Source organism: Acomys russatus, chromosome 21, assembly GCF_903995435.1.
Source record: "Acomys russatus chromosome 21, mAcoRus1.1, whole genome shotgun sequence".
In the NCBI taxonomy this organism is placed as follows: Eukaryota; Metazoa; Chordata; class Mammalia; order Rodentia; family Muridae; genus Acomys; species Acomys russatus.
The window spans coordinates 23203778-23229889 of record NC_067157.1 but is presented as its reverse complement, the minus strand read 5'-3'; the positions used below and the strand labels follow the sequence as shown (position 1 = coordinate 23229889).

The 26112-nt window shown below is 35.7% G+C and overlaps 1 protein-coding gene across 2 annotated transcripts in view; it reads right to left on the bottom strand.

The window, feature by feature from the left end:
• Nkain2 (sodium/potassium transporting ATPase interacting 2) overlaps nucleotides 1-26112 on the bottom strand; it is a 1044320-nt gene that overhangs the window by 559057 nt on the left and 459151 nt on the right. For both annotated transcript variants that reach the window (XR_007832587.1, XM_051164285.1), the window contains exon 2: nucleotides 18357-18494. Coding sequence is in view for 1 of the 2 variants with exons in the window: in XM_051164285.1 (XP_051020242.1) it covers nucleotides 18357-18494 (138 nt within the window). In the remaining variant the exon portion in view is untranslated. The remainder of the gene's footprint in view (nucleotides 1-18356; nucleotides 18495-26112) is intronic.

Genomic DNA, 26112 nt, shown 5'->3' with positions numbered 1-26112 from the left:
ACCAGGCTGGCCTCAAACTCACAGCAATCCACATGGTGGCGCACGCCTTTAATCCCAGCACTTGGGAGGCAGAGGTAGGCAGATCGCTGTGAGTTCGAAGCCAGCCTGGTCTACAAAGAACACAATTAAAGAAGACTTTTTAAATGACTTTCTTGAATGAATCTCAGCTTAACATCCTCTTAATCTTCTTAGTTTATGAGGAAATATACACACCTGTAAATTCCTAAGCTGAAGAAGAAATAAAGAACAAGTAAAACTTGTCTGAGTGGAATGATACATGAACTACAGGTCCCGTGATTATGGTTAAGAGGTGATTAAGTTTTCAGGTATCAGCTGGTGTCTTTGCATGTGTCCCCAACTATGGACAAAGTGAGACTAAGGGTACCACAAATGAAGTGGAGCATTGAAGGAAACTAGGCCATTTACATAATAGAAATAGAAGCAAAATGTGTTATATGTGGATGATAATGTAATATACACTTAATTTATTTTATGTTTTAGTGGACATTGCAACCCTGGAACTTTAATGATTACAGAATTTTAAAAAATGTTCATATAGTACAATGCCATGACTTTTGCACAGAAAAAAGTAGTAATTACTTGCTCAATGAAATTAAATAAATGGAAAAGTAATGTTTATGCTCCCATTCCTCCCTCCCTCCCATTTTCTCCTTACTCCCCTCCCCTATGACTGTGATTGAGGGGGACCTCCTCCCCCTGTATATGCTCATAGGGTATCAAGACTCTTCTTGGAAGCCTGCTATCCTTCCTCTGAGTGTCACCCGGTCTCCCCATTCAGGGGACTTGGTCAAATATGAGGCACCAGAGGATACAAAGGAGGGGATAACCATTGAGATGTAATATGAATAAATTAATAAAATTTAAAAACAAGAAAAAATGAAAAAAAAAGTGTATGTGCTTTATGTAATAAAAACAGAAAAATGTTTAAATGTTTAAATTACGCTTAAACTCCATTTTGAGTTTCAAACAAGAACATTACATAAAACTTAAGATTGTATTCTAGCTAGCCATTTGGGAGTACTTTTAAATGTTCATCCCAGGAATACACTTCCAGTTGTGCCTGGATTCAGTGAGTGGCAAAATGGTCAAGAGAGCACATATAAATCATACTAACATATGGCTCCTGATCACATCACTCATAAATAGTTTTCTGCGTATTGTTTTATCATTGAGTGAGCAGTATCATCTATACATACTGCATGAGGAACTCAATGCACCAGTGCTTACCCAACTATAATGTGCAAGACCCAGTAAGACTGCAGAAAGCAAGCAGTTTGAGCGGCTTAGATGAATGAAATAATGGGTTACAGAAAATAGCCAAAAAAGATTTTGAAGTAATGGAGCAGAGATCACCAGGCATTGTAATTGTTCTTCTTGCCAACCAAGAGATCCCAAGCTCCTGGTTATCCCAGCAACTTAGGAGAGGATGCATTCTGTATCGCGTGTTTGATGAATTTGTCCATAGTGGTGAAAGTGTCAGCAATGTTACCTAAGTACAAAACTCTGTTCAGGGGAAAATGAGAGTAGCGAGCACAGTACAAATATTAATGATGTCGCCTCAGAGATCTCTTTCTGTAGGCTTAAGAGATATGAGAAATGTAAATGCTACTGGATCTACTTTGGTTAGAAACGTGTACTATTCATATTTTCAGAATTATGTTCTTTGCAAGAAGTGGAGTTAACACCACAAGCAAGTTAGTGATTTTGTTATATCATATATAGTTGAAAAGGGAACAGAGACTGTATATAAATAACTACCATATATTCTATTCACAGAAATCAATTATCTTAGAAGAAAAGAAAAGAATTTTATAGAAATTCTCAATAAAGCACAATGATATGTTGGGATCACCTAATTTAATTTAATATCAGGTGTGTTCAGGGAAATTAAAACACCTTCCCTTAGTTACCACGTTGAGGATGATTTACGCATGGACATTTCCATAATACTTAATACTGTCATATATTAGGAATCATGATATTATTCTTATCATTTTTGGTGGTAATCACTATGTAATAAATTTGTGTTCTATTGCAAGTGACAGAAAGCAACACGGTATTATTGACTTTATTGACTTCATGCCTGTTTGACTGATCCAGTACAAAACATGTGATGAAACACTGTGCCTCTGAAGGGTGTTCCTTCTGTGTCAATGTATGTGATGTATAATATTAAAGCATATGAATGTATATATATATATATATATATAAGAGAGACAACTCATGAAAACTGTGGCTATGGAGGGTTAGCAGGAAAATCCTTTCCACTCACATACATGGCTGTAGCCAACTTTGCTGAACAGAAGCTGAGCCACATGATGGAATATTTGCATGCTGTGTTGGATCTTGCTGTTTTCTGTAGTCCACCTGAATGTCACCTTCTAAATCCAAGAAGTACATACTTACAATAGACAGATTTAGGCCTTTGGAGACCTTGCCTATCCTTTGCAAAAAGCTCTCTATGCATTTGGAATATACTGCTGAGAATGAAGGAAAACCAAAGGCTTTAGTTAAAATGGTAATGATGACAACTCTGCCTCTGTCTCTTCGTGTGTGTGTGTGTGTGTGTGTGTGTGTGTGTGTAGATATCAACTCCCCTAAAAATCCTAAAAATATATCTTCAGATGTACATGCAAGCTCTAACTCATCATCAAACACCAATTTTGAAAAACAATAGTAAGCAATTAAGAGTTCTCCAAGCCTCCATTTCAGTTTCACAAAACAAAGTCTATCATGCATACACTTTCTTACCATATGACACCTCTAAAAATATAATTTCTAAACAAATCATGCTTAAATGCAAAGAAAACCATTGCATCTTAAAAAGTTCCTTAAGCACAAGTGGCACCTTTTAAAAGAAAAAAGTACACAATTGACTTCATTGTGTTCAAGTAAATGACAGGTCTAGTCAAGCAGAGGTTTTACTGTAAAGCACAGATAACATGCTCCCCCGCCTGGAGTTCCCAGATGAGTCAGTCTCCAAAACCACTGACAAGATGTCTGCAGAGGCAGCACAAGATGACCCGGAAAAATGACAACTACTTCACTGAGAAGACAGTTGGGCAATCAGAATGCATCCCGAACCTGAAATGATCCGCACAGCCTCTGAAAGGTCAACTTCACAGCGCTCTGTGACAGGGACACTCATTTTGGGTTGTGCAGTATAAAGATACTTCATAACCACTTTTGTGTAATAATCACCACTCTCAGAGAATTCCCTCATTTAGCATTGGTTTGTCTGGATTCAGAGAATGAAATTCAAAAACAAGTCACAGAATCAAATAATCTGAAGGTGAAATCATTCAAAGGAGTTAAATCTTTAAAATGAATTTTAGCTATTATTTGATACAGAAAGCATGTTAGAAAAGCCCAAAGTAAGACAACTTAAAATTTTGCATTATTAATGTGTCAGCTCCATTGACTAAAATACTCTCCAATAATCTGAAAGTGCTGCTTGTGTTATGAATGAATCTGTTTCTTGGTGTCTCATTGTATTAGCAGAGCTAATAGGAAGTATTTGCCTTTGATCTCATTTATTGTCACTTTCTTCGTATAAAAGACAGAATGGCCATCTAAAAGAGAGCAGTTCAGGCTCAGGGAGATTCTAAAGTGTGAAATAGAATGTGACAAGGAGTTTTATGGCAACAAAATTAAACAAAAGCTCTAGAAAACGCACCCAAACAATCTAAATGTTGAATATGAGTATTCAACATTAAACACCTTAGAGGAAAAATGTAGAAAGAACTTATAAAATGAAGACTACATTTTCGTTAGTAAACAAGAAAACCCAGAACCTAGAAATGTTTTAAAAAATCAAAAATCTTTTGGCTAGAATAACCAAAAAGTACTGAAAGTGCAGCCTGGCAATATAAAATTAGAGTTCATACAATAATGATAAATGGAAACAGGTATGGTGGTCCATATCTGTAATCCCAGCACTTAAGGAGGCAGAGGCAGGAGGATCACTGTCAGTTGGAGGCTAACCTGGTTTACAAAGCGAGTGAGTCCAGGACGGCCAGGGCTACATAGAGAAACCCTTGTCAAACAAAAAACAGAAAAGAAAAAAAAAATGGCATGTTTAAATGTGTGTGCATTACATAGTAGGGACATGTATTTTCAAGTGATAATTAAGTGATCTCTAACTGTAAAGGCTTTGAGGATGTATTAATTTCATTTTTATGCTTTTTTAAAACAGGTACATTCAGCTTTCATGTGTCTTTCTCAGGTTTATTACTACAATTTGAATTTTCTTGTTTATTAATATATAAATATGAAATTGTTTAGTAAAAATATTTTACTCTATGCAACATAGATGAATATCAATGATACTAGTTTCAAATGTTCATTTCTGAGAATGTATACAATAAAATATAATCATATTTATCCTCATTACCCCCTCAGATTCTTACCATATCTCCTAATATACCCAACCTCCAAACTTCATGCCTTTTAAAAAATAACCCACTATGTCAAGCTAGTGCTAGCCATACATGCATAGGTATGAGACTATGCACCACAACACAGGAAACCTGTGAGTTCCACATCCTCAAGACAGAAGGCGTCTTCCTATTCCATTGTCTATGCAGTGCAGATTCCTCCTGAGTTAGGGTCGAGACCCTGCCTTCTAAATAGTTGTGTTCATATCTATAGTTCTGCAGTGCTCAAAACCTGGGTCAGAGAACCTGCTTGCTCTAATGGGCACCAAGAATGGAGCCAAATCTAACAAGTCAAAGTGCTGAGGATAAGAACCTGGGGGCATGGGTCTAAACAAGAAGAGGAGGCAGAAAGAACAGAGACTGGGAGGAGATGTGAAATGCTGTCTAGTGTACACAACATGTCCACATCATTTATGAACTCAGAACCACTGTGGTTATCTGCACATGACCTGGATGGGAGCAATCCAGCTGAAAGCATAGCATACATAGGGCAAAGAAAATAGTTTTGGTACCACGTATATAATGAAATAGTAAAATCACATTTCAGATGAACAAAGGTTCATCTAAAATAATTGAACAATAAAGATATAAGATAGATAATATCAGTATTTTATATCATTTCATTATTGCCTGATGTTTAGAGTTGATAACGACAATGATCAAGATCATGATGATGATGATTATGAACGTATGTTCATTGCCTATGCATTATCTCATCCTCATCAGAGCTTAGACTTTGGTCTGAATGCACAGAGCCTGGAAGACAGAATGTCATGCAGCAATATGTGTACAATAAAATAATTAATTGACACAATGTGTGTATGATACTTGACGGGTGCATCCAGTGAGCTATACCTTCAGATATGTGAGGAGTATTATATATGTTTTAATGCTTGTTTTGAGAAGCTTGGCTGGCCAAAAATGATACCCTAACATAATTGTGTCCCCACGTATCTTTGCTTTCATTTTCATGATTTACTTTACTTATAACCATAGTAACCCAAAACTATTAAATGGAAAGTTCCAGAAATAAACATATCATGTATTACAAATCGTGTGTCACTCTGAGTGGCATAGTGAATGACATGTCATCTTATTCCATCTCTCCTAGGTTATGAATCATCCCTTGTCCAGCTGTGTAGCTGTTAGTCATATAGTAGCTATTTGCATTATCAGATTTAATGATAATCTCTGGTAGTGCTTGTGTTTAAGGAGCCCCTACTCTTTCAAGTAAGGATAGTGATGCTGATGATTTCAAAACAACAGAATGAAGCTTCAAATGCTCTCAGTAAAGGAAAAATGTTCCCCTTCTCAAGTTAATAAGTAAAAAAAATCTGTCATGGTACATTAACATGGGATTTGTTCCTAAGTGTGGTTTCTGGTGTCTGTGGCTGTCATTGGATGTAGCCCCCACTACGAACAAAGTGAGACCAAGGATATCACATCATGGCAACCAAAATGTAACTGATGTGGCCGCAAGAGCAATCAAGCCAGCACACAAGAAAATAATGGCCATTCTCAGCATTGAATCAAGAGGTAGAATCTTCTTACTCCTCGTTTTACATAAATGCTGTCACAAAAATCCTCATAGTTAATAATGGGTGACACAGATATATTGTTATACAGCTATTCACTGGAGGCCAATAGCCTATTGTTAATATGCATTTCAGGCTGTTAAAAAAAAACCCATCAAACTACTACAGTACATGTATGAAAGCTCAGGTAAGATTTGTTACAAGGGGTCTGAGAGAGTGTGGCTCCCTTCTACTTTAAGCTATTGTCCATAAATAGCATGTTTGTAGCAGCGCTTTGTGTTAAGTACCGAGCATAACTACGTTTCTTGTTCTATTCAACAGAACTCAGATACTAGAGTGTGGGTTACCTGGAGGTCTACGATAGGTCATAGAGTCATGTTTTGCATGATATCAGGAAACGAGGAGGCAAATATAACTATGCTGTCAAAAAAAAAAAGATGCATCTCAACCCTATCTTGCCATCCCAAAACACAGCAACACACCTCTGCACAGATAGGCTAGTGAGCTACAAAATCAGAATCATGCTTGTTTTCTACAAATCATCGAGTCTGCCCTTACCAGCCAACAAATCAGTGTCCTACAAATGCTAGACCTTGCATGTTTGCTGCAGTTAATTCTGAATTATAGATTTTACTCAAACTTGTTGGTATATTTACAATTAATACCATGTATACCTTATTTGCAAGATTCATGTAAGAAACCACGGTGTGAGACTGGCTGAGATATGAGTATCTATGCATAGACAAGGTTTAATGTTGGTCACAGATTCCCTGTGACTTATTATTAGTTTCCATTCTTCTTAAGGCATGAATGAAGATTTATAGATGTCTTTCTTCTGTTCATACAAAGAGCAGAGAACCACCCTAAATTGTTCTGTGATCCTGCACACTTCTTACATTTATAATTTTAGAACTGTATAACACTTGTGGGAAATTATGTTTTCAGAACAAAAGAACCGGACACTGACAGTGGATCAGACCTGAAAGGATTCATTCTCCTTAGTATGCTAGACACTGACATCCTGCACCCTTCATGTTCCAGCCACAGGCGCCTCAGTTGCTGTTACCCCCCAGGACAGGATAGCTTCCAGGACAGCATTTTAGAAAGCTTCTGATCCCAATTGGTCCAGCATTTCAGACTGTCACACACAGGACTCTTATTAAGCCTGGAATTTCTCAGCATTTAAAAATGGACCACAAAAGTTATCCCTGGCTTGCTCAACCTTTTCCCCCAATTTTATTTGGGCCCCTTCAAAGGTATTAATCGCCCTAAATCAGCCTGAAGAAACTTCAAAAGAATGACACCCATTTCCTCTAAGGGGGGTTGGGTAGGTTGCTGTTTGCTCTCTTGGGCTACAGATGCTTATTTTTTTCAGGAGTTGGTTATAAGTTATTCTTGGTCTTATACAGAGAGAGAACTAGGTTGGACTCAGGGATGTCTCTCTTTTCCTTTATCTTTCTTTCATAATAAGGAGATAGAGGCTGAAAAGAAAGAAATGAGGATATAGAAAAATAGACAGATGATAGAACAGAAGGTAGATTATTGAATCTACTTCTCAACTCAAGACCTTAATTGTTACTCACAAATAAGGCTATTTTTTAATTCATTGTTATAGAATTTTGTATATTGATGCAAAATATGTGTAATTTTGACACATTGGTATAGAATTCAAAACTAAGATTATTCTTCACATAATATAAATATCTACTCTAATATGAGGCATTATACCCATCCATCTCAATTAAAACACACGGTTTGCTTCCTATACCTTGAAAGTGGAATTCCAGGCTATTTAGGATAATTGAATAATACAAGCTAATTGTTAGTTGGACAATTCGTGGTCATGCCAAATACTAGTCTAATTTTATCACAAAAATATACATCCTAGGTCTAATGGATAGATATGATTTTATAGATATGTTAGGTAAAATAGTTAAATAAGGTCTTGAAAAGCCTCAGAGATCTACAGAATAAGGCATTTAAAGATGCCTTTAGTATTCTAAACATTCATTGACAATAAGACAAGGTAGCTCATGGCAACACCCAGCCTATCTCAAAGAAGATGATGAGCACAAAGAACCTCCTTATGGAGATGGCTTCAAATATGGCAACAAGTCACTGGGCAAAATGTCCTCATTTCTACCACAGACAGAATTCTGCCTAAAAATGGGCAAGCTTGGATGCAGGCAGAGTCGACTATAAACTCTGCAAACACAGGTTAAGCAAATCCTCAATAGTTCCTGCCTCACAAATATGTCTATCAGATATATTGGACTAGAAGGCTGAAGATGATGCTCCAGTGTCATAAAGAGTTTTGGATAAACTGTCTCTGTCATTTTTTCACTTTGGAAGCTGCTAACCTGCACTTCTGGTTCACTCGGGTAATTAAGTTTTATTCCTTCTCAAGTCTCTGATGTACTTGAAGACCAGATAGATTAGTCTTCAATTAAGGTTAGGGGATAAGATGTTTTTAGATCAAGATAGATGTTTTAAGTTAATAGAGATGAGATATGATAGATATAGATTTTCATTCAGAATTTTAGACCCACCAAGATAGAAAAGATATTTACTTCAAGTTGGCCAAATACAAGTAGCCAAATCATTATGAATGTAACATTTATATAATTTCTGATTTTTCGTGGCTCTTTTTGCTGTATGTAGTTTATTTTATTTGTGTAATACTATACATGTATCTGTTAAAAAAGAAACATAATAAAAATGAAAAAAAAAAGAAATCACATGGGACTACTCTGTGTATAAAATAACTGAAGATTTACTAGTGAAATGCGCTAAGGCTTCTGGCATATACCAGCTCTGATTTTACAGAATGAAATTATACTCTTACCTCTTTGCTATAAATAATATCTCAAATGTATAATTAAAAACACTTTTAGAGGCAATCAAAATGCATTAGTATGTAAAACCTGTCTCTAAGGCTGATGACCTGAGTTCATTCCCCGGACACATGGATATCAGAGACCCACAAAACAATGTAGGATTCTGGTACTGCTTTTGGTTGGACACTAAGGCTCTATGGTAAGACCTTATTCCTGAGGGCAACACATGCTTTGGTCAAAGCTCATAGGATCAAGATGATATTAAGCTGGAAGCTTCACCCTCATTGGCTGGATTTCATAGTGTTGGAATGTGCTATACAGGGTGTTGGGGGGAAGAAAAGCCATCCTTACACTTAGTAGCTGTGAACACTGTAAGCTAGCTGACAGCCAGCCTGCCAAGGTTTGCCCACTGGTACATGCCTGTAATCCCAGCCCTTACATAGATACAGAATTATCATAAAACTGAGCCTAGCACTGCCTTAAGATGGGAAGACTCAATATATACCCGCACAAATGAGCTACATTAAGATGACTGTAGGCAGGTTTCTATTGGGTACTGTTTAGACATGGTACATCCCTGTAATCCCAGCCCTTAGATAGAGACAGAATTATCATAAAACTGCCTTAAGATGGGAGACCCAATATACACCTGCACAAATGGGAAAAAAAAGCAAAAAACACATATATTTCCAAATGTAGACTCTAGGAAGAGCTTAGAAGAGAGTAAGCAACTGTTTTTTGTTTAACTCGAAGTCTAATATCATGAGCTGTTTTGAAGATCTTCAGGAAACATTTTTTCTGATTTTGGAAAATAGTTGTTAATTATTCATGTATATTATAATGTTTTTAAAAACTTCATTGCAAAAATATAAAGTGATTGAAAATTAAACAGTTGGGTTGTCAATGTATAATTATTTTAAGTAACACATACTAAATATCTCAGTCAGAGCCCGACACTAATGTGAGACCACAAACAACTTCTCATACGATAAGTGATACGTGTGCCCGGAAGTGCATGTTCCTTGGAGAATAAACCGCATTCACAGTGCTGCGTTATTATATGTATTTAGGACTACAGGCCAAATTAATTAAACATGTAATGCTGTGTTCTTTGTCCTCCTTCTAGCCCCATGGGAAAAATGCTTATTTTCACATTGATTTCACATCATTAGTTATATAGTCAATTTGATTCTGTTTCAAGATGCTTCGTCACTAATCTACACAGATTCTCTGCCTGGAACATAGAAAGTGCACATTTAAAATGTTTTAGTTCAATACATTTGTCCACAAATTTCGGGAATTCCTTGTTTTTAATAGCTAAGTAGTATTCCATAGTGTAAATGTACCACAATTTCTTTATCCATTCTTCTACTGAGGGACACTTAGGCTGTTTCCTGAAATTTGTGGACAAATGAGTTGAACTAGAAATGGTCATAATGAGTGAGTTAACCCAGAAGCAGGAAGAGTCAAATGGTATATACTCACTTATATCTGGACACTGGCCCAAGGAGCATGTCCCAGGAAAGTGGGACAGAGGAGAGGACATCCATCCTATTGGGACTTTAGGCGACAGAAGCATGGGACAATGGGGAAATAAAAGGATACAGAGGGTCCTAGAAAACTACAAGAAGAACCTTATGATGGGCAGATCTGGGCCCAGGGGTCCTGCTCAAAGTATGGCACCAGCCAAGGACAATATGAGCAGTAAACTTCAAACCTCTTCTCAGATCTAGCCAGTGAACAGGACATTCCTCACAGTTGAGTGGAGAGTGGGGTCTGACTTTCACAGGTGCTCTGGTGCCCCATATTTGACCACATCCCCTGGATGGGGAGACCTGGTGGCACTCAGAGGAAGGATAGCAGACTACCAAGAAGACACTTGATACTCTATGAACATATACAGGGGGAAGAGGTCCCCCTTAGTCACAGTCATAGGGGAAGGGAGCAAGGGGAAAATGGGATGGAGGGAGGAATGGGAGGATACAAGAGATGGGATAACAATTGAGATGTAATATGAATAAATTAGTAAAATATATTAAAAAATAAAATGTTTTAGCTACTGTAAGTTTTCTCCTAGATACTTTAAATAATTGTTTTGTTGTTGTTGTTATTGTTGTGTTTTTTGTTTTTTCAATAAAAGCAAGAAAGTATCTACTTGAGCATAGAATAGTAACTTCTCAAAGTGACTTCAAGGAGTGAAAAAAAAAATTTTTTTAGGGAGGCATTCTTTCTCACATACTCTGGTCCCTCACATTTGACCATGTCCCCTGGAGGGGACCTGGTGGCACTCAGAGGAAGAACAGCAGGTTAGTGAGAAGAGACTTGATACCCTATGAGCATATACAGGGGAAGGTAATCCCCCTCAGGAGCAGTCATAGGGAGGGGAATAAGGGAAAAAGGGGAGGGAGGGAAGAATGGGAGGACACAAGGGGTGGGATAACCATTGAGATGTAACAAGAATAAATTAATAATAAAAAACTAAAAAAAAAAAAAAAAAAAAAAAGAAAGCAAAGAAAATAGACCCAATAGGTACTCCTCAACAGAGCTTGTTTATCTTCTCCTGTGAATAAGGAAACATCACAGGATAGCTGACTTTAGGAGTTATTACATACCGGAAGCATAGCATTCCTTTCTTCCTCACACACATGATGCATTTTCAGGTTCATTATATATTATAACTTTTCCAAACTTCTACACCCAAATGATTTGCAATAGTGGTCTTGGATTTGACATTTGGTTCTCTGAACCATCATGTAATGTTCGTGTCCTGCCCAACATGGCAGAAACTGCTTTTCTTTAACATGTCCTCACAAAGAAAGCACAGTCAAGGAAGTCAAAACATGACAGATTCAGGGTGGCTATAATCCTGGCTCCGCCATCTGGACTTAGAGGTCAACAGCCTGCCTTCACTGCTTGCTACACCTGCACCTTGCCTACAGTGTGAAGGAGGCTAGTGTGAGTTTTGTCAGATTTTTAGAGGAACGTGACTAGGAGAACAGGCACGAACTTGGCACTCATTAATAGTATTATTTCAGTCATTCCATCCTTTTCTGCTTTGTATGGAACTTGATTAAGGGACATAAGGGAACTCAGAATGATTAGGAGAAAGAGAGAGGAGACAGGACGAAGAGAGAGGGCAGCAATATTTTGCATATCGGAGCAACATACTCTTGACAGAACCATCAAGAAAGATACTGTAGCTTTCTCAAAGAGAAGCTTGCATGTTCCTTTCAGTGTTTTTAAAGACAGATGCATGAAATTCATCCATATTATTGTTAGTAACAGTAACACTGCATTCTTCCTGCGAGAACCTTGAACTCAAGTGAATATGCATTACACAATTTGATTTCCAGCATAAAGTAATGTTTTCATTAGAGATGTATACTTTGATGATTGATATCTCCAGATTTCATTTGGACTGTACCACTCAATTTATTGTCACCAAAGATGCAATTATAGACTCTTTCTATAGTTTCTGGTCTCCTATTTGGAATTCAAATTTTCTATTTCATTTTCTTTGATCATATTATATTACTCTAAATACCAGAAGCTCTCAAATAAGACTAAAGATTGTTTTTTATAACTATCTTAAATCTAAAAATCATCTCCTTTATGCTTTTGAACGGGAAAATTAGTAACAGAAACAAAGTCATTACTTATACTCCATCTATTTGTTACAGTGTTCAGTATTTCAGAGGATATTCACGTTTTGAAGAATTTTTAATAAAATATCTTATCAATAATTTGAACATCTTCCCAGATAGCAAACGTGCAATCGATACTTGTTGCTTAAGTTATTTTTGGGCATTGGCCTTTTTCCTTTAGTAATTAGATACAATGCCTGAAGCTTTAGTTAGTAATATTTTAATATAGTATCTAACTTTTAAAACTTCAGAAACTTTAGAACACATTGCAAAGTTAAAAAATTTCATTTTAAAGAAACAAAAAAGCATTAAAATAAAGCTTGTAGCATTTTAAGTTAAAATATCTACAATAGGATTTTATTATTTTTATATTGTTAATATTTTAATATACAACCACTTTAATTTTGTGAAATTTTACTAATATAGTTTCAGCTATTTATGTTCCTATATACATGTATTAATATATATTTATATTATATAAATTCCTAAGACAGTCATGTAATAGTTGATTTTGTATAATATAATACAAAATATTCTAAAACATATGTTTTCATCTATACAATACATAAACCTTGACTAAATACTCATAAATAATATTGAATGGCCATCCCAAACCACCCTAAAATGAAAAATTTAGGTCATTAAACGTTAATAGAATTTGAAAAAGTAGCAAAATTTCTCATATCAAATATGAGGCCACTTTTTTATCTGGGCTACAGTGTACTTAATGGCTAGAAGATAATTTACTATAACTTTCTGGGGTTATATACCTGTCAGTTATATTTTAAAAACACTCATATAATTTTATTATTAGTTATTTCTTCTAAGAAGTAATTCATAAATAAAAATGGGATTATTTTCATCAAGAACATTGTATAATTCTTGATAATAAAACATGGTAATAAATGATGTGGGCATCAATCTGAAAAAGGTTCAAATGAACAATGGAATGTATGTTCATAACTTCACCTTATACCCAAAGCCTTAAGATTATGATATGATACTATATAATATAGTTTATATTATATTTCATATAATATAAAAACATCAAAACCCACCATTTATATATTTTTCATTAATACATATATAAAGAAAATATGAGATTGTCCATAACAACTATAAGGAGTAAAATTATGGGTTTACCTAATTTTACATCAAACTATTTTAAATATATATATATATATATATATATATATATACATATATATATGTATATATATAATGGAAAATATTTTTTAAAAATCAGAAAGGCTGCCTTTTGAGAGAAGGAAGAATTAAGTAAACGCCATTGTTATGATCTAAGTCTTAAGTCTTGACTCCAGTAAACATTTTGCTCAGCCACAGTCTCTAATCATTCATTTTTTTCCTCAGATGTTTCCTGAAGTAGATTTTCTATCTCTTGAGATTTTATTTAAAACTCTTTCAACTGCAATTTTGTTGTCTCCTTTGGACAAATTGTAGTTTTATTCCATCTTTTGGTATGTTCCTATTTTCTGAAGCCTCTTTTGGACTTTTAGTCATAGAAATTATATATAAGTAGATAACTTAAAAATTATTACTAAAAACAGATGACCCAAAAAGCCACTGTGTTGGTTCTAAGAAGAGCTGGTAGAGGCTAGAGGAATAGAGAGGGGCCTGTCAGTGTGGATGGTAAAAACAGCAAGAAAATAGTGATTTAGAGCTAGCCAGAGATTACTCATAATTACTGAGAACAATGATCGTGACCAGAGCCTAAAATACTTGAGAACACAGATGGCATACCTGTGGACATGCTGATCTGCTTAAGAGTGTTGCCAAGCAAACACTTATCAGAGCTATTTGCAATAGCTTAGCTGAATACGACATTATATTTTGAGATAGCAACAAGCTAAAGAAAGAATGAATTGCCAAGCAGAACTTGCAAGTTACGTTTCCAGCCCAGAACTCTCTTAGCCAGAATACAGAAAGTTTTCATCAGCCACAGGCAAATGAATCTCAGTGTAAGGCAGTGTCTCTGGAAAACTTCAAACCCAGAGTGCCAAGTATGGGAAAGACCAAATGAGGGTGTATTGCGGAAAATGAAAGTGACACAGAAGCCTGGTTTTAAGTTGTGTCTAACACAAAACTAGATAAAGATATGTCTTAAGGAAAGATTATAATGGGATTCAGAGAAGTCTAAACATAGTTGCAATTATAGGTACAATGTTTGATTTCACATTCATGTCTAGAGTATGCTACAATGTATCACTTAGTGTTACTTTTCAATAGTAATAGTGAAAACATTATAGAAAATTTGCACTGAGCCCTCTGAACACCAAGCATTGTGATAAATCTATTTCATAAACTACCTGCTTTTTATCTAAGATTATCTTCTCTATTTTAAAATTGTTCAGACATTTTGGTTTTCATCCCAACTATTTATTCATGAATACAGATGTGACATTTATTGAGTGATATTCAAAGAAACTTTAATTAGAAGAATAAAATCACAAAAGGCAGAAAGTGAGATTTTATTCATTTGAGTTGATGTACATCAGCAAAAATATTATGAGAAAATATAATTATTACTTTTATTGTTCAAAAAAAAATATTGATTCTAGAGGCGATAGAATTGTACACAGCCATAAGCAGCTTGTTTGGTCTAAGATTTCAGTCTTGATATTTTGATTTCAAATGACCCATTGCCTAGACATTGTCCCTACTTTAGATAAAACTGGGTTGGCAATGGGGCAAAGAAAAGTATGTGAGGCAGGGTTAACCAAAACCAAGAATTATGAAAAATCCATATGGAAACCTACTATTTCTAAAGCTAACTAAAAATACGGCTTTAGTTTGAATGAAGGTACACTGCTTACATGGATTACACTGCTCCCAGAAGCCAAAGGTAATTAAACAAAAATTCCACTACCAAACATGAGACCTAGCTCTGTGAGTTGTTGGTCAGGGAGACACCAGAGGCAACCAAATAGATACAGGCTATTGCTGTTGCTCTTGCTTTCCCAAAAAAGTTTGATCATAAGGCCATATTTATGAAGATAACATTTACTTTGGCTATGAGACAGAGAAAAACAAACCAAGCAGCATCCTTTCTAGCGAGTACTCATTGTGCTGGAAAGTGTAATGCCAGCTTCTGGAAGAGAAGAGCCCTCATAGTCTCAGCAGATCTGGATTTGGCATGTTGCTGTACTTTTCTGACAGACAAATATGCTCACTGGTACAATGGTAACATACTCATGACAATCATTGAAGCTTTCTGACTGAATGTGTAAATCTAGCCAAATGCCATTGACTAGGGCACAAGTAGGTCCTAGGAGGGATGTTACTAAGGCTTTTGTGCTAAAATGACATGTTGCCAACATGCTTCTTAGGGATTTGTCTTTATAGCCATAGACAGGTGCTGGTCTCAGCCTTGGTCAGGGAAGCTTCTGTTTGTACTAAACAGAAGTTAACTCCATAATTCAAAATTGACCCAAGTACTGAGAGAGAGAGACTGTTAAGTACTCAGACCTAAACAAGATTTCCATGTCATATACTCCTAGATTAGGAGACACAAGAAAGCAGAAAATGAATGTAAGAGGAGTAATGTAAGGAATGTGAGAAGTGCAGAGAAAGGTATTTTCTGTAATAGCTAGTCATTGGATTCATGAACCTCTCGTAGCAGCCATCACCAGGATTCCATGTATATGAGTTTGGGCCCATCAGCTCTTTCTATTTTTATGACATAAGAGCTCATAAGGCACCACTACTTTCTGAGAAGTTATAGGAATTCAACAGGTCGATGGAGAGGAAGAATCATTTTCTTCTATGTGGTGGTATAGGCACTGGTAAGTTGCCCAAGCACCAGTAATATCCCTCATGTATGCTCATGCAAGCAACCCTGATCACTGGTACAGATAGATGAATGGAAGAACACACACACGTGTGCGCGTGCGCTCTCTCACACACACACACACACACACACACACACACACACACACACACACACACACCATATTGGATAAAAGAAATAAGGAAGAAGAAGTTCAGCCAGAGAGGGAGACAAAAACGCAATGGGGGTAAATATAAAAATAATGAATGTATCTGTATGAAATTGTCAAATGGACAATACTATCACAGATTAAATGTAAATTTATTTTACTGTTCAACAGAACACTTTTTAGGAACTGTAGATGGCTACTTAGCCACACATATAACATGTCCTTTCTCAGAGCTCCTGAATGCATGGACTATGAGTTTCTCTTGATTCCTTAGCAAGGCATTGGCCCTTTGGGTGTAACTCCCATTACATTCGTGCCTCAGTTCCAGTAGCTGCATCCGTGTTCCAGAGCACAGAACAGGGCAAAGAAGGGCACTTTTTGTAAGAAGTTTCACGAAACCTGAGAAGTCCTGGTGGTGTGAGCTCAAGGAGGCAGTTTTTCAGCTGTGCTAGCATAGGCTCTGTGACAACAAACTAGTTTTAATGTTTAAGGTAAGTCTCTATACATTTGTCCTTTGTGAAAAATAGAATAGAAAAACAAGTTTAAACTTGAAAAAAAAGCTACATTAATGAAGAGTGATAGCTAAAATCTGAGGCACATACAAAGTTTAAAAAATGCTGTTATGGTTCCTATAGCAACCGAAACAGTTGAATTTCACTTTTATGTTAAGTAAGTTTAACTTGAATATGAATGTAAAATGCCTCCTCTGAATCAAAATGAGAATTACTGGAAACATAGAGACAGTGATCGAGAATATTCTAGCTTCCAACCAATTCGAGTATTGTCCATAATGTGCATTGAAAATTTCACATCAATTGTATATCATTGTTTGCAGTCATTCTAAGTTATGCTTAGATAATTTTTAAGATGGAGTTATTTAAAATGACATGTGTTGGGGACAATAGGCCATATGACCAATGTTCAGCCATCTTGTCCAAGTCTGCACCTTTAAGTCTCTGTCTTTCCCAGAGCTTACCTTTCACCAGAAACTAGCTGATCCTATTGTGAGTCAGCAGCTAAAGACAGGGATGGAGCGACCCTGTTGTGAGTCAGCAGTTAGACTAAAGCTAGACGAAGACAAAGCAAGATACCCTGCGTAGCAGGACGTCATGACCCTGCCTGGTATTCCCTATGTTTTGAGAAAACCCCGCAACTGCATTGCTATAGTGATATGCTTCCCTGCCTTCTGAATTATAAAAGCTGCTGCCTGACTAATAAAGTTGAGAGCTTGATCAATCAGACTTGCTCTCCTTCCTTGTGTCTTGCATTTTTCAACAGGTGACCTCCCTCCCGAGTTTTAGTCAAACCCTGCAGGTCGGGGCAGACATGATAGTCTTACTAATTTTTCTTTTTTAAACTTTGTCTGCCTATTATTATTTTTATTAATTACACATTTTATATTTTTCCATATACATTAATATTATTACACATCTATACAATAAACTATCTATAGCGAAAAGAACCATGACACAGTCAGGAAGTAGTGATTTGACAACCTTGAAGAAAACATCTTTCCTATTTTGGTACCTCTAAAATTCTGAATGTGAATCAATCTCCATAACATTTTGTCATTATCAACTTAAAACATCTATATAGATATAAAAACATCTTAACCCCTGAACAACTAAGCTTCACTGTTCTTAATTCAGAGGCCAAAACTTGATAATTTAAAAACATAGGATCATGGTTCTGTTTGTAATTATAAGAAAACATTTGGCCCAAAGTGCAATGAATGAAAATACAATATGATTATAAGCACTAAGAAGCTTAATTACTATTGATGTAGCCAGAAACTGTGAAAGCGAACACATGATTTAAGATTATGCTATCATTAAAATAAGATCTCTACTTCATTTAAAGGATGTCTTGCAGTTTGCACATCATTCTCAAGTTCAGTAAAACAGATAAATGCAAGAAGAATACTTACTCCTGTTACATAGCGAGGTCTATATTGAATAGTTCCAAACAAACCAAGGATGACGATGATAATATGTACAAAATTCGCCAGGATAGGTGCCCACTGATATCCAAGGAAATCAAATATTTGCCTCTCCAGCACACAAACCTGGAAAAGCAAAAGAGGACAGGATAGGTCAGCACAAATGAGAGAGACATCACAGGGTCACAGATGAGAGAATCATCGTGACATTATAATTAGCAAGTATAACTCTGCTGTGGTATGTGTCATTTTGAACAGTGAGAATGGCATGTTCAGGTATGTTGCATAAGAACACCATCTGTGTATCCACAGAGAGCCACTTGCCTATCAGAGATGATTCTGAAGAGGAACCAAGCACTATTTATAAGATGTCATGGGCAAAGTCACAAAAAATTATGTTATGTGCACTATTAATCACTTGAAGTCATCAACCGGAAAGGTAACCAAGTCCCCATGCAGGGCCTGTTTGGATCTCTTCAAATGTCACTCTGTAAGTTGGCTGTGCACAAAGGGAATTGATACAGATAAATACAAAAAAAGTCAGTGAGCTACTAGGATTCTGGATGAAGGATCTACAACCAAACAAGCTACATGAGTCATTTCCGCTGTGAGTGTCTGACTCTTTACTGTAAATTAAAGAACTTTGGCAGATGCGAAGGGCCTGTGCAGTCCTAATAGTGCAGAGCTATAAATCAGAGGAAGGATAGCAAGTTACCAAGAAGAGACTTGATATTCTAAGAGCATATATAGGGGGAGGAGGTCTCCCTCAATCACAGACATAGGGGAGGGGAGAGGGGAGAAGTGGGAAGGAGGGAAGAATGGGAGGAAACAGGGGAAGGGCTAACAATCGAGATGTAATATGAATAAATTAATAAAAAAATTAAATTAAATTAAATTAAAAAAAAACAAATGAAGATGCTATGAAAAATAATCAACGTGAAGAGAAGGACTAAAAAGAAAATAAGAATGCAAAGGAAAACAAAAAAATAATCGTTGTTTTTTAAAACAACAAATCTGATTTATGTCCCCCAGTTTGCAATTAAGATTTATAAGAAATTTAAGCAGAGAAGATAAAAGAAAAGCAAAACAACAATTAAAAAAAAAAAAAACAAGTAAGAGCAACAAACTGTTAGTAGCTCTGAAATTTCAATTTTTACTATATAGTGAAATACAGATTGCTGGCAAATCCTTCCTTAGACCTAAGAGAACAAACGGCCTATTGGCTTTATTCTTGCCTCTCCCCAGGAAGACTGATAATAAACTCACTGTTCAGAGAAAACATCGCAAATTATGTCACCATTCTACACTAAGCCACAGAAAACATAGCCATGATTTCATGGTGTTTTAAAATGTATTAACACCCTTATACTTTAATAATGTTTCTCTTCAATAGGAAAATGCTGTATTTTAAATAAATACATATGGTGCCAGTGAGATAGCTCATCAGATAAAAGTCCTTATTGTGAAAGCCTGGTGATCAGAGTTTAACCCATGGAACACACAAGGGAAGGAGATAACTATTTACCATGAATTGTCCTCTGATTTGCACATATGTCCAGCAGCACACATGGATGCCCTTGTGTGTGCACAGATATCTACCCTCAATCATGCATATTTTAATATTCTACATATGAAGTCATAATTACATTATTTTAACCTCCTTTCTCCATACCACCCCTCTCATACACCTCCCTTTCTCTACCTCAAGTCCATATCTTTCTTCTTCTTTGTTGTTGTTGTTGTTGTTGGTGGTGGTGGTACTGGTGAGGGTGTGTGTGTGTGTGTGTGTATGTGTGTGTGTGTGTGTTCCAACCTGCTCATTCCACATTTTTTTAACAAATAATATACATATGGCCCTGTTTGAAGGCCTTTTGACTGGGCATCATTCCCACTTCAGCTGTTTAGCTAAGCATTAGACTTACTCCTATGGACTTGAAAAAGGAAAGAAATCCCTAACAGCTGTTTGCATAAAACCTCCATTTCCTAAGGCAAAGCATGAGCTATGCAATGACTGTAATTGTCACAAACCCAACCTAAACAGATCACTGCCATTGTAGTTTGCAGTGTTATAACTAGAAGGAAGGAAAAAAGGAGAAGAGGAGGAGGGGAGGGAAAGAGGAACAGGATGAAGAGGAAGAGGAGGAAGACTAAAATGATGATGAGGAGGAAGAGGAGGAGGAAGGGGATATGGTTTTTGGTCCCTAACATGTGCTAAATCCATCAGAGCAGAAGATAAAGCAATACGATATTCTGTTTGGCTAATGACCACAGAAACTGTAGAGCTTGAACATGACAGCTCCATAAACCATGAACAGCTTTCTAGGAAGCTGGGTCACTCCTTCAGCTATTTTGAGTATGCAGCAAGATAAATGAGATTCATCTGTGAGACTGGGCAATGGTGGGTATGCATCATGTAACTGTAGAAATAGTGCCAAAGACTAAGTAGATCTTCTGACAGAACAATTCCTAATCATGTATATTAAAGTTCATTTCTACATCGAGCTTCCTTCTTGCCAATAAACAGTAAAGAGCAATGAAAGACAACAGCAAGAAAAATCTGAAGTTTATGTATTTTGAGCATCGTAACTGTGGAGACACATCAGGCAAAAAGCACAGAGTATATCAGTCAAGCAGTGGGAACTTCCTGAACAAATGGAGCAATTACCCAAGAAGATCATACTGCTATCATTAATTATAAAAATACATAGACAGTAATGTACTTGCTAAGTTTGCAAGGCTAAAAGGAAAATTTAACAATATATATGAGTTTCATAATGAGAGAACTAATAGAATCTTTCTCATGAGATTACGAAAACAGAATAATGTAACTGATCTCTCTCTCTCTCTCTCTCTCTCTCTCTCTCTCTCTCTCTCTCTCTCTCTCTCTCTCTCACACACACACACACACACACACACGCACGCACACGCACACACACGCATACACATTCTATCTCTTCTTTTTTCTTGTCCTACTGAACATAATAAATAGCTTTATCACAAGTGCTATAGCTTAAGGCTATACTAAAGAATGGGAGTCATTCAGTGTGTCTCAGAGGAGTGAGAACTTTTAGTACTAGTTCAGTTTTCCTCAGATTTCTTTCATCAGAAGAGCGATAAATATAAATATTGTTCAACATAATTATTGTTAAAACCCTTCCTCTGTCCTGGACACACATACATCCCTCCACAGCCATGTGTAAATCCAAGGCATAATCATGATTGTCAGATTTTTTGTATATTAAGTATTCTAAGTTGTGGTTGTGAAAGCAATGTTTGAAACCAAATATAGTGTCTATAATCCCTATCCCAGAGCTGGAGTGATGAAGACAGGAAAACCCTGGGGGCTCACTCACCAGCCATCTAGCTATGTCACAAAGTCCTAGATTCAATGAGAGAATTATCTCAAAAACTAAGCTGGTGAGTGGTTGAGAAAGGCATCCAGCATTGACATCTGGCCTACACACATGCTCACATTCCATTTATCGTGGTGTTATGTTGTAGGCGCTATAAAAGTGATAGAAAATCACTGTTTTTCTTCTTTTGGAATAGTTCAGAGAACCTTTGACCATACTCTCAGTTTGTGACATTATCTTTGGTGAAGGCAAAACTTACGGGGTTTTCATTAGTTTTAATTTGTTTATTGTTCATTTTAATGCATTCAGATTTAACCATTGGGGACTTTCAAATGTATTACCTGATGTCCTTCAAATTATCTGATATGTAAAGAACTGGCCTTGAAAATTATGCTACTATTATTTTATTGTCACATAAGATATATAGTGCAAAAAGCTATTGTACTTATGATCTTCTTATACATAAATTTAGGTCCTTCTTTTTACCTTCTACATAATAACATACTATAAACATATATAATTTATTTCCATTAATTCCTTGGTCTACAAATCATGCTGGCCCCATTACTACAGTTACAGAGGTCCCTATATATATTTAAAACAAATTAGAGACTAAATTTTGATTACCAATGTGAGTGATGATATTAATAGTCTTCCTCACTATGTGTTTATCATTAGATTTTATCCTTGCTATAAATCCTTATTTGGACTGGTATATTACTAGTGTACTTCCATTTTTTGCTAAAATTCAACAACACACTTGAAGAAATATTATTTGGCATTTTTGTATCTACAAAGTAGCTAAAATGCAGTTCTTTGGTTCCCTCCTCAACACTGTGACAAAGATTTTTCTTGTCTCAAAACATAAATATGACATAATTTTCCTTAAATATTTTAACACTTTGTAAAAGCCAAGGGGTCTTTCTATATCTTTTCCAAGGCCATCTGTGCAAACCTGGCACACTACTGTAGACTGCATAGCTTTACAATGAAAGAAAAATAAAGACGTGAGAATAAGGGCATAGACTTGCAAATGAGAGGAATCAAGTTATCTCATCACTTATTTGCGTGAATGCGACTGCAATGTGGTTATGACTTATTCTCAGGGAAGTCCCACGTTTTCCATATGATCACATTGTACATTCACAAACCTAGCTTTTTGTACCTAACTAAGACATTCATTTTAATTTAGGTATTTAATTTGCTTCTACGTTTTGCTAGCAACTACTGTAAATACACAAAACAGACATATTAACATGCCTAGAGGCCAAATTGCCCCCAAAGGATAAGAGTAGCCTGAGTTTGCATGTTGGTTTCTCATTGTTTTAATCTAGAGTGCAATCAAGTTATAAATATCTTAGAGGTTTTCTGTGTCTTGACGACATGTTTGGGATGCAGAGGTCTTTATAATATCACAAAAATGTCACAATGTCTAAAAACCAAAACACCATATAAACAGTGTTATCCTTTCTCCTTTTCTGCTTTTGGTGGATAAAATAAATGCAAACACACATGTCAATTTTCAAACATCATAGGAAGGAGACAGTATGAAATTTTGTTCAGATAAAATACGAAGAAGATAAACTTTGCTTATCATTCCCAGTGACTATGCAGTAGCCACAGGCCAAGGTAACAGGGTTTTCATCAAGAGGGCTCAGTTACACTTGACTAACTACAGATATTTAAATAGATGTGTGTATGTGGGTGTGGTCACCATCCTCCCTCCCCCTCCCCCTCTTTGTGTGCATATCTACAGTGTATCCTTGAGCATATCAGGTTTTTGGCAACAGTAGGTCACAACTAACAGTTTTTAATTTAAATTGAATAATCTCTTCTTATAAATATTTGATATTCACTAATAATAGATTAACCATTGCCCAACATCATTATCACAGTCAAAACCACAGCAAGGACTTTTGTAGCACCATAGCAAATAGAACTGGCCTGCATCACATTGATTAGAACAGACATCAGCATAAAGTTTTGGTGGAAACCTCATGTTTTAAAAGTATAAATTGATACTATAATTACAACTCATAGTGTGATCATAGTAGTTCTCTCTTAATCTCTATAAATCTTATTCTCTTTATCTGTAAAATGGAGAACTGTAACAGATTATTCATCTCCTGCAGTCTTCATGGAGATGAATGAAGACTAATATCTACAGAGGCCATTATTAATGCATAGTGTGCATCTTAAGATAATTGCTGTTATTGACACTCATTTCAATTGACATAAAAATTCAGATACCAGTATTTTATTTAAAATATCATTCTTTATTTTTTCAAGCGGTAGTAGGCTTTAGTTGGAAATGATTAAATGTTTTTTATACTTTTGAGCATGAATAAAAATTATACCATGGCAGATATCCCTCAAAATCTAAGTTCTACAGAGTGAGGCTATTGAGGAATGATTTTTTTCTCTGACATAACACTTCATCTCTCAAATCTTTTATGGTAACACAGAAAAAGCTAACAAAACCCAGTCCCTAAACTCATTTCATTTATTGCCATTTTCTAAGACTCAACAAATACAGTATAGTTAACATTTATTTCTTTAAAAAAATTGCATCCATATAACTAACATCAATACATAATCAAGGTAGAGTAACTTGGCCATCACAAATGACAACTTGAGTTGGATGCCCAAAACTCACATAGTGTAAGAAAGGAGAACTGATCTCCACTTATGTACCATGGCTCCTTATCATGCAACCCTGCCGCACATGTGTGTGTTTATGTTTGGTTTTTGAGTGTGTGATTATACATACAAAAAAATAAATAAATAAGTACAAAAATGTTTAAAGAGGAAGAATACTCCTTATAAAAGAAGAGTTATAAGAACATATTAATAATTTCATACAGAAACAAAGGGATCAATACTGTGTTTATTACAGAATAGAGTTTTTTGTGACTTGAAATTCTGAAACACTACATTTGTACTAAAGCAGAATCATATTTTTTCCTCAGGAAACTTAGAGATTTAATAAAAAACAGTTAATTTGGTTGCCCCTATTTTTATATAAATTTATTTAAATATAATTTCAATATGGTGCCTCATATCCTAGTTGTGATGATAGCAAAATCATTTATTATTTCTCACAGCTGTTCATTCGGCACAGCAATTTGAAACCATTTCATAGATAGCACCCATGCTATCAAAAGACAATCTGATGAATAGCATATTATACCAGTTTTAAAAAGAAACAGAAATGTAACACAGTATTTTAATAAATGAACACAAAGTTTCTTTATTCTTGTTCTCTGTGTTCACAGGATTCTTTATAAATGTGTGAAAGGTGGATGTAGTTTGTAATCACTAAACATTAATTGAATTTTGAAACTGAGGTTTTTAAAAATACTGAGGATTTGCCTTGGTATTTCTTCATCACATCTGAAAATTCAGTCCTCACACTGGATAAAGAATGTCTGGATTCTGATGTCAGTCAAAATTATTATAATTTAACCAATACTTATAGTAGGCACCATGTTAGAAGTTGAATGCTTTTACATAAGGCTTACTCTAAAATTATAAAAATAATAGCAAATATTATATTCGTTTACACATGAGTAGAGTGGCCATCACAGAGGACAACATGTTTAATATCATGTTTATAGAGGTGAAAGCAAGCCCTGAATTCCGACATATATGTCCTTGTTTTCAGCCACAAGTCATTGATATCTGAACATACTACTAGATCTTTATGGTATATTATTCATAATATTTTGGTAATGTAGTTCCGCACCGCATGATTTCCTAATTCAATAGACATATTGTACTTGGGACAAGACAATATGTCAAAAAATAAATAAATAAACCAGTATCTAATTTTATGCCTGCTGTCTATGATTTTCAAATTCACAGAGTCACCAGGAACCATACAATATAGTCATAATTATTACTGTTATTTCAACCCTACCAATAATGTATGTCATAGTAAAGATGACTTCACAGAGAGAACATTTGCTTTGAAAAAGTTGAACTGCTATTTTTTTTTTACCATCAATGCAGTTAGCAAATAATATTCCCATGAACCCACAACAAAAGATATTTATTAGAAATTATGTGGCAAACCTTTATAGCCTAACTTCATTTACTAAGTTTAAAAATCTCAGTATACCCATATGAAAATAGTGTAGCACATTCCCAAGCACATTTGGTTGAAGTATCATTGTTTTGATTTCTCTGTGGAGTCTATAATTTTGCTCTGTGAAAACTAACCTTTCAGAAGACCCAGAACATATCAAAATGACAGTTTTTCTAGGAGCTTTCATGTGTCACTCAAAGTGCATTACAGGTGTGAGTTCAGAAATACAACACAGCCACCAGACCTTGAATCAAGTTTCTTAATGATGTGTCAACAAAGTCAAGATCGAAAAAAAAAAAAAACA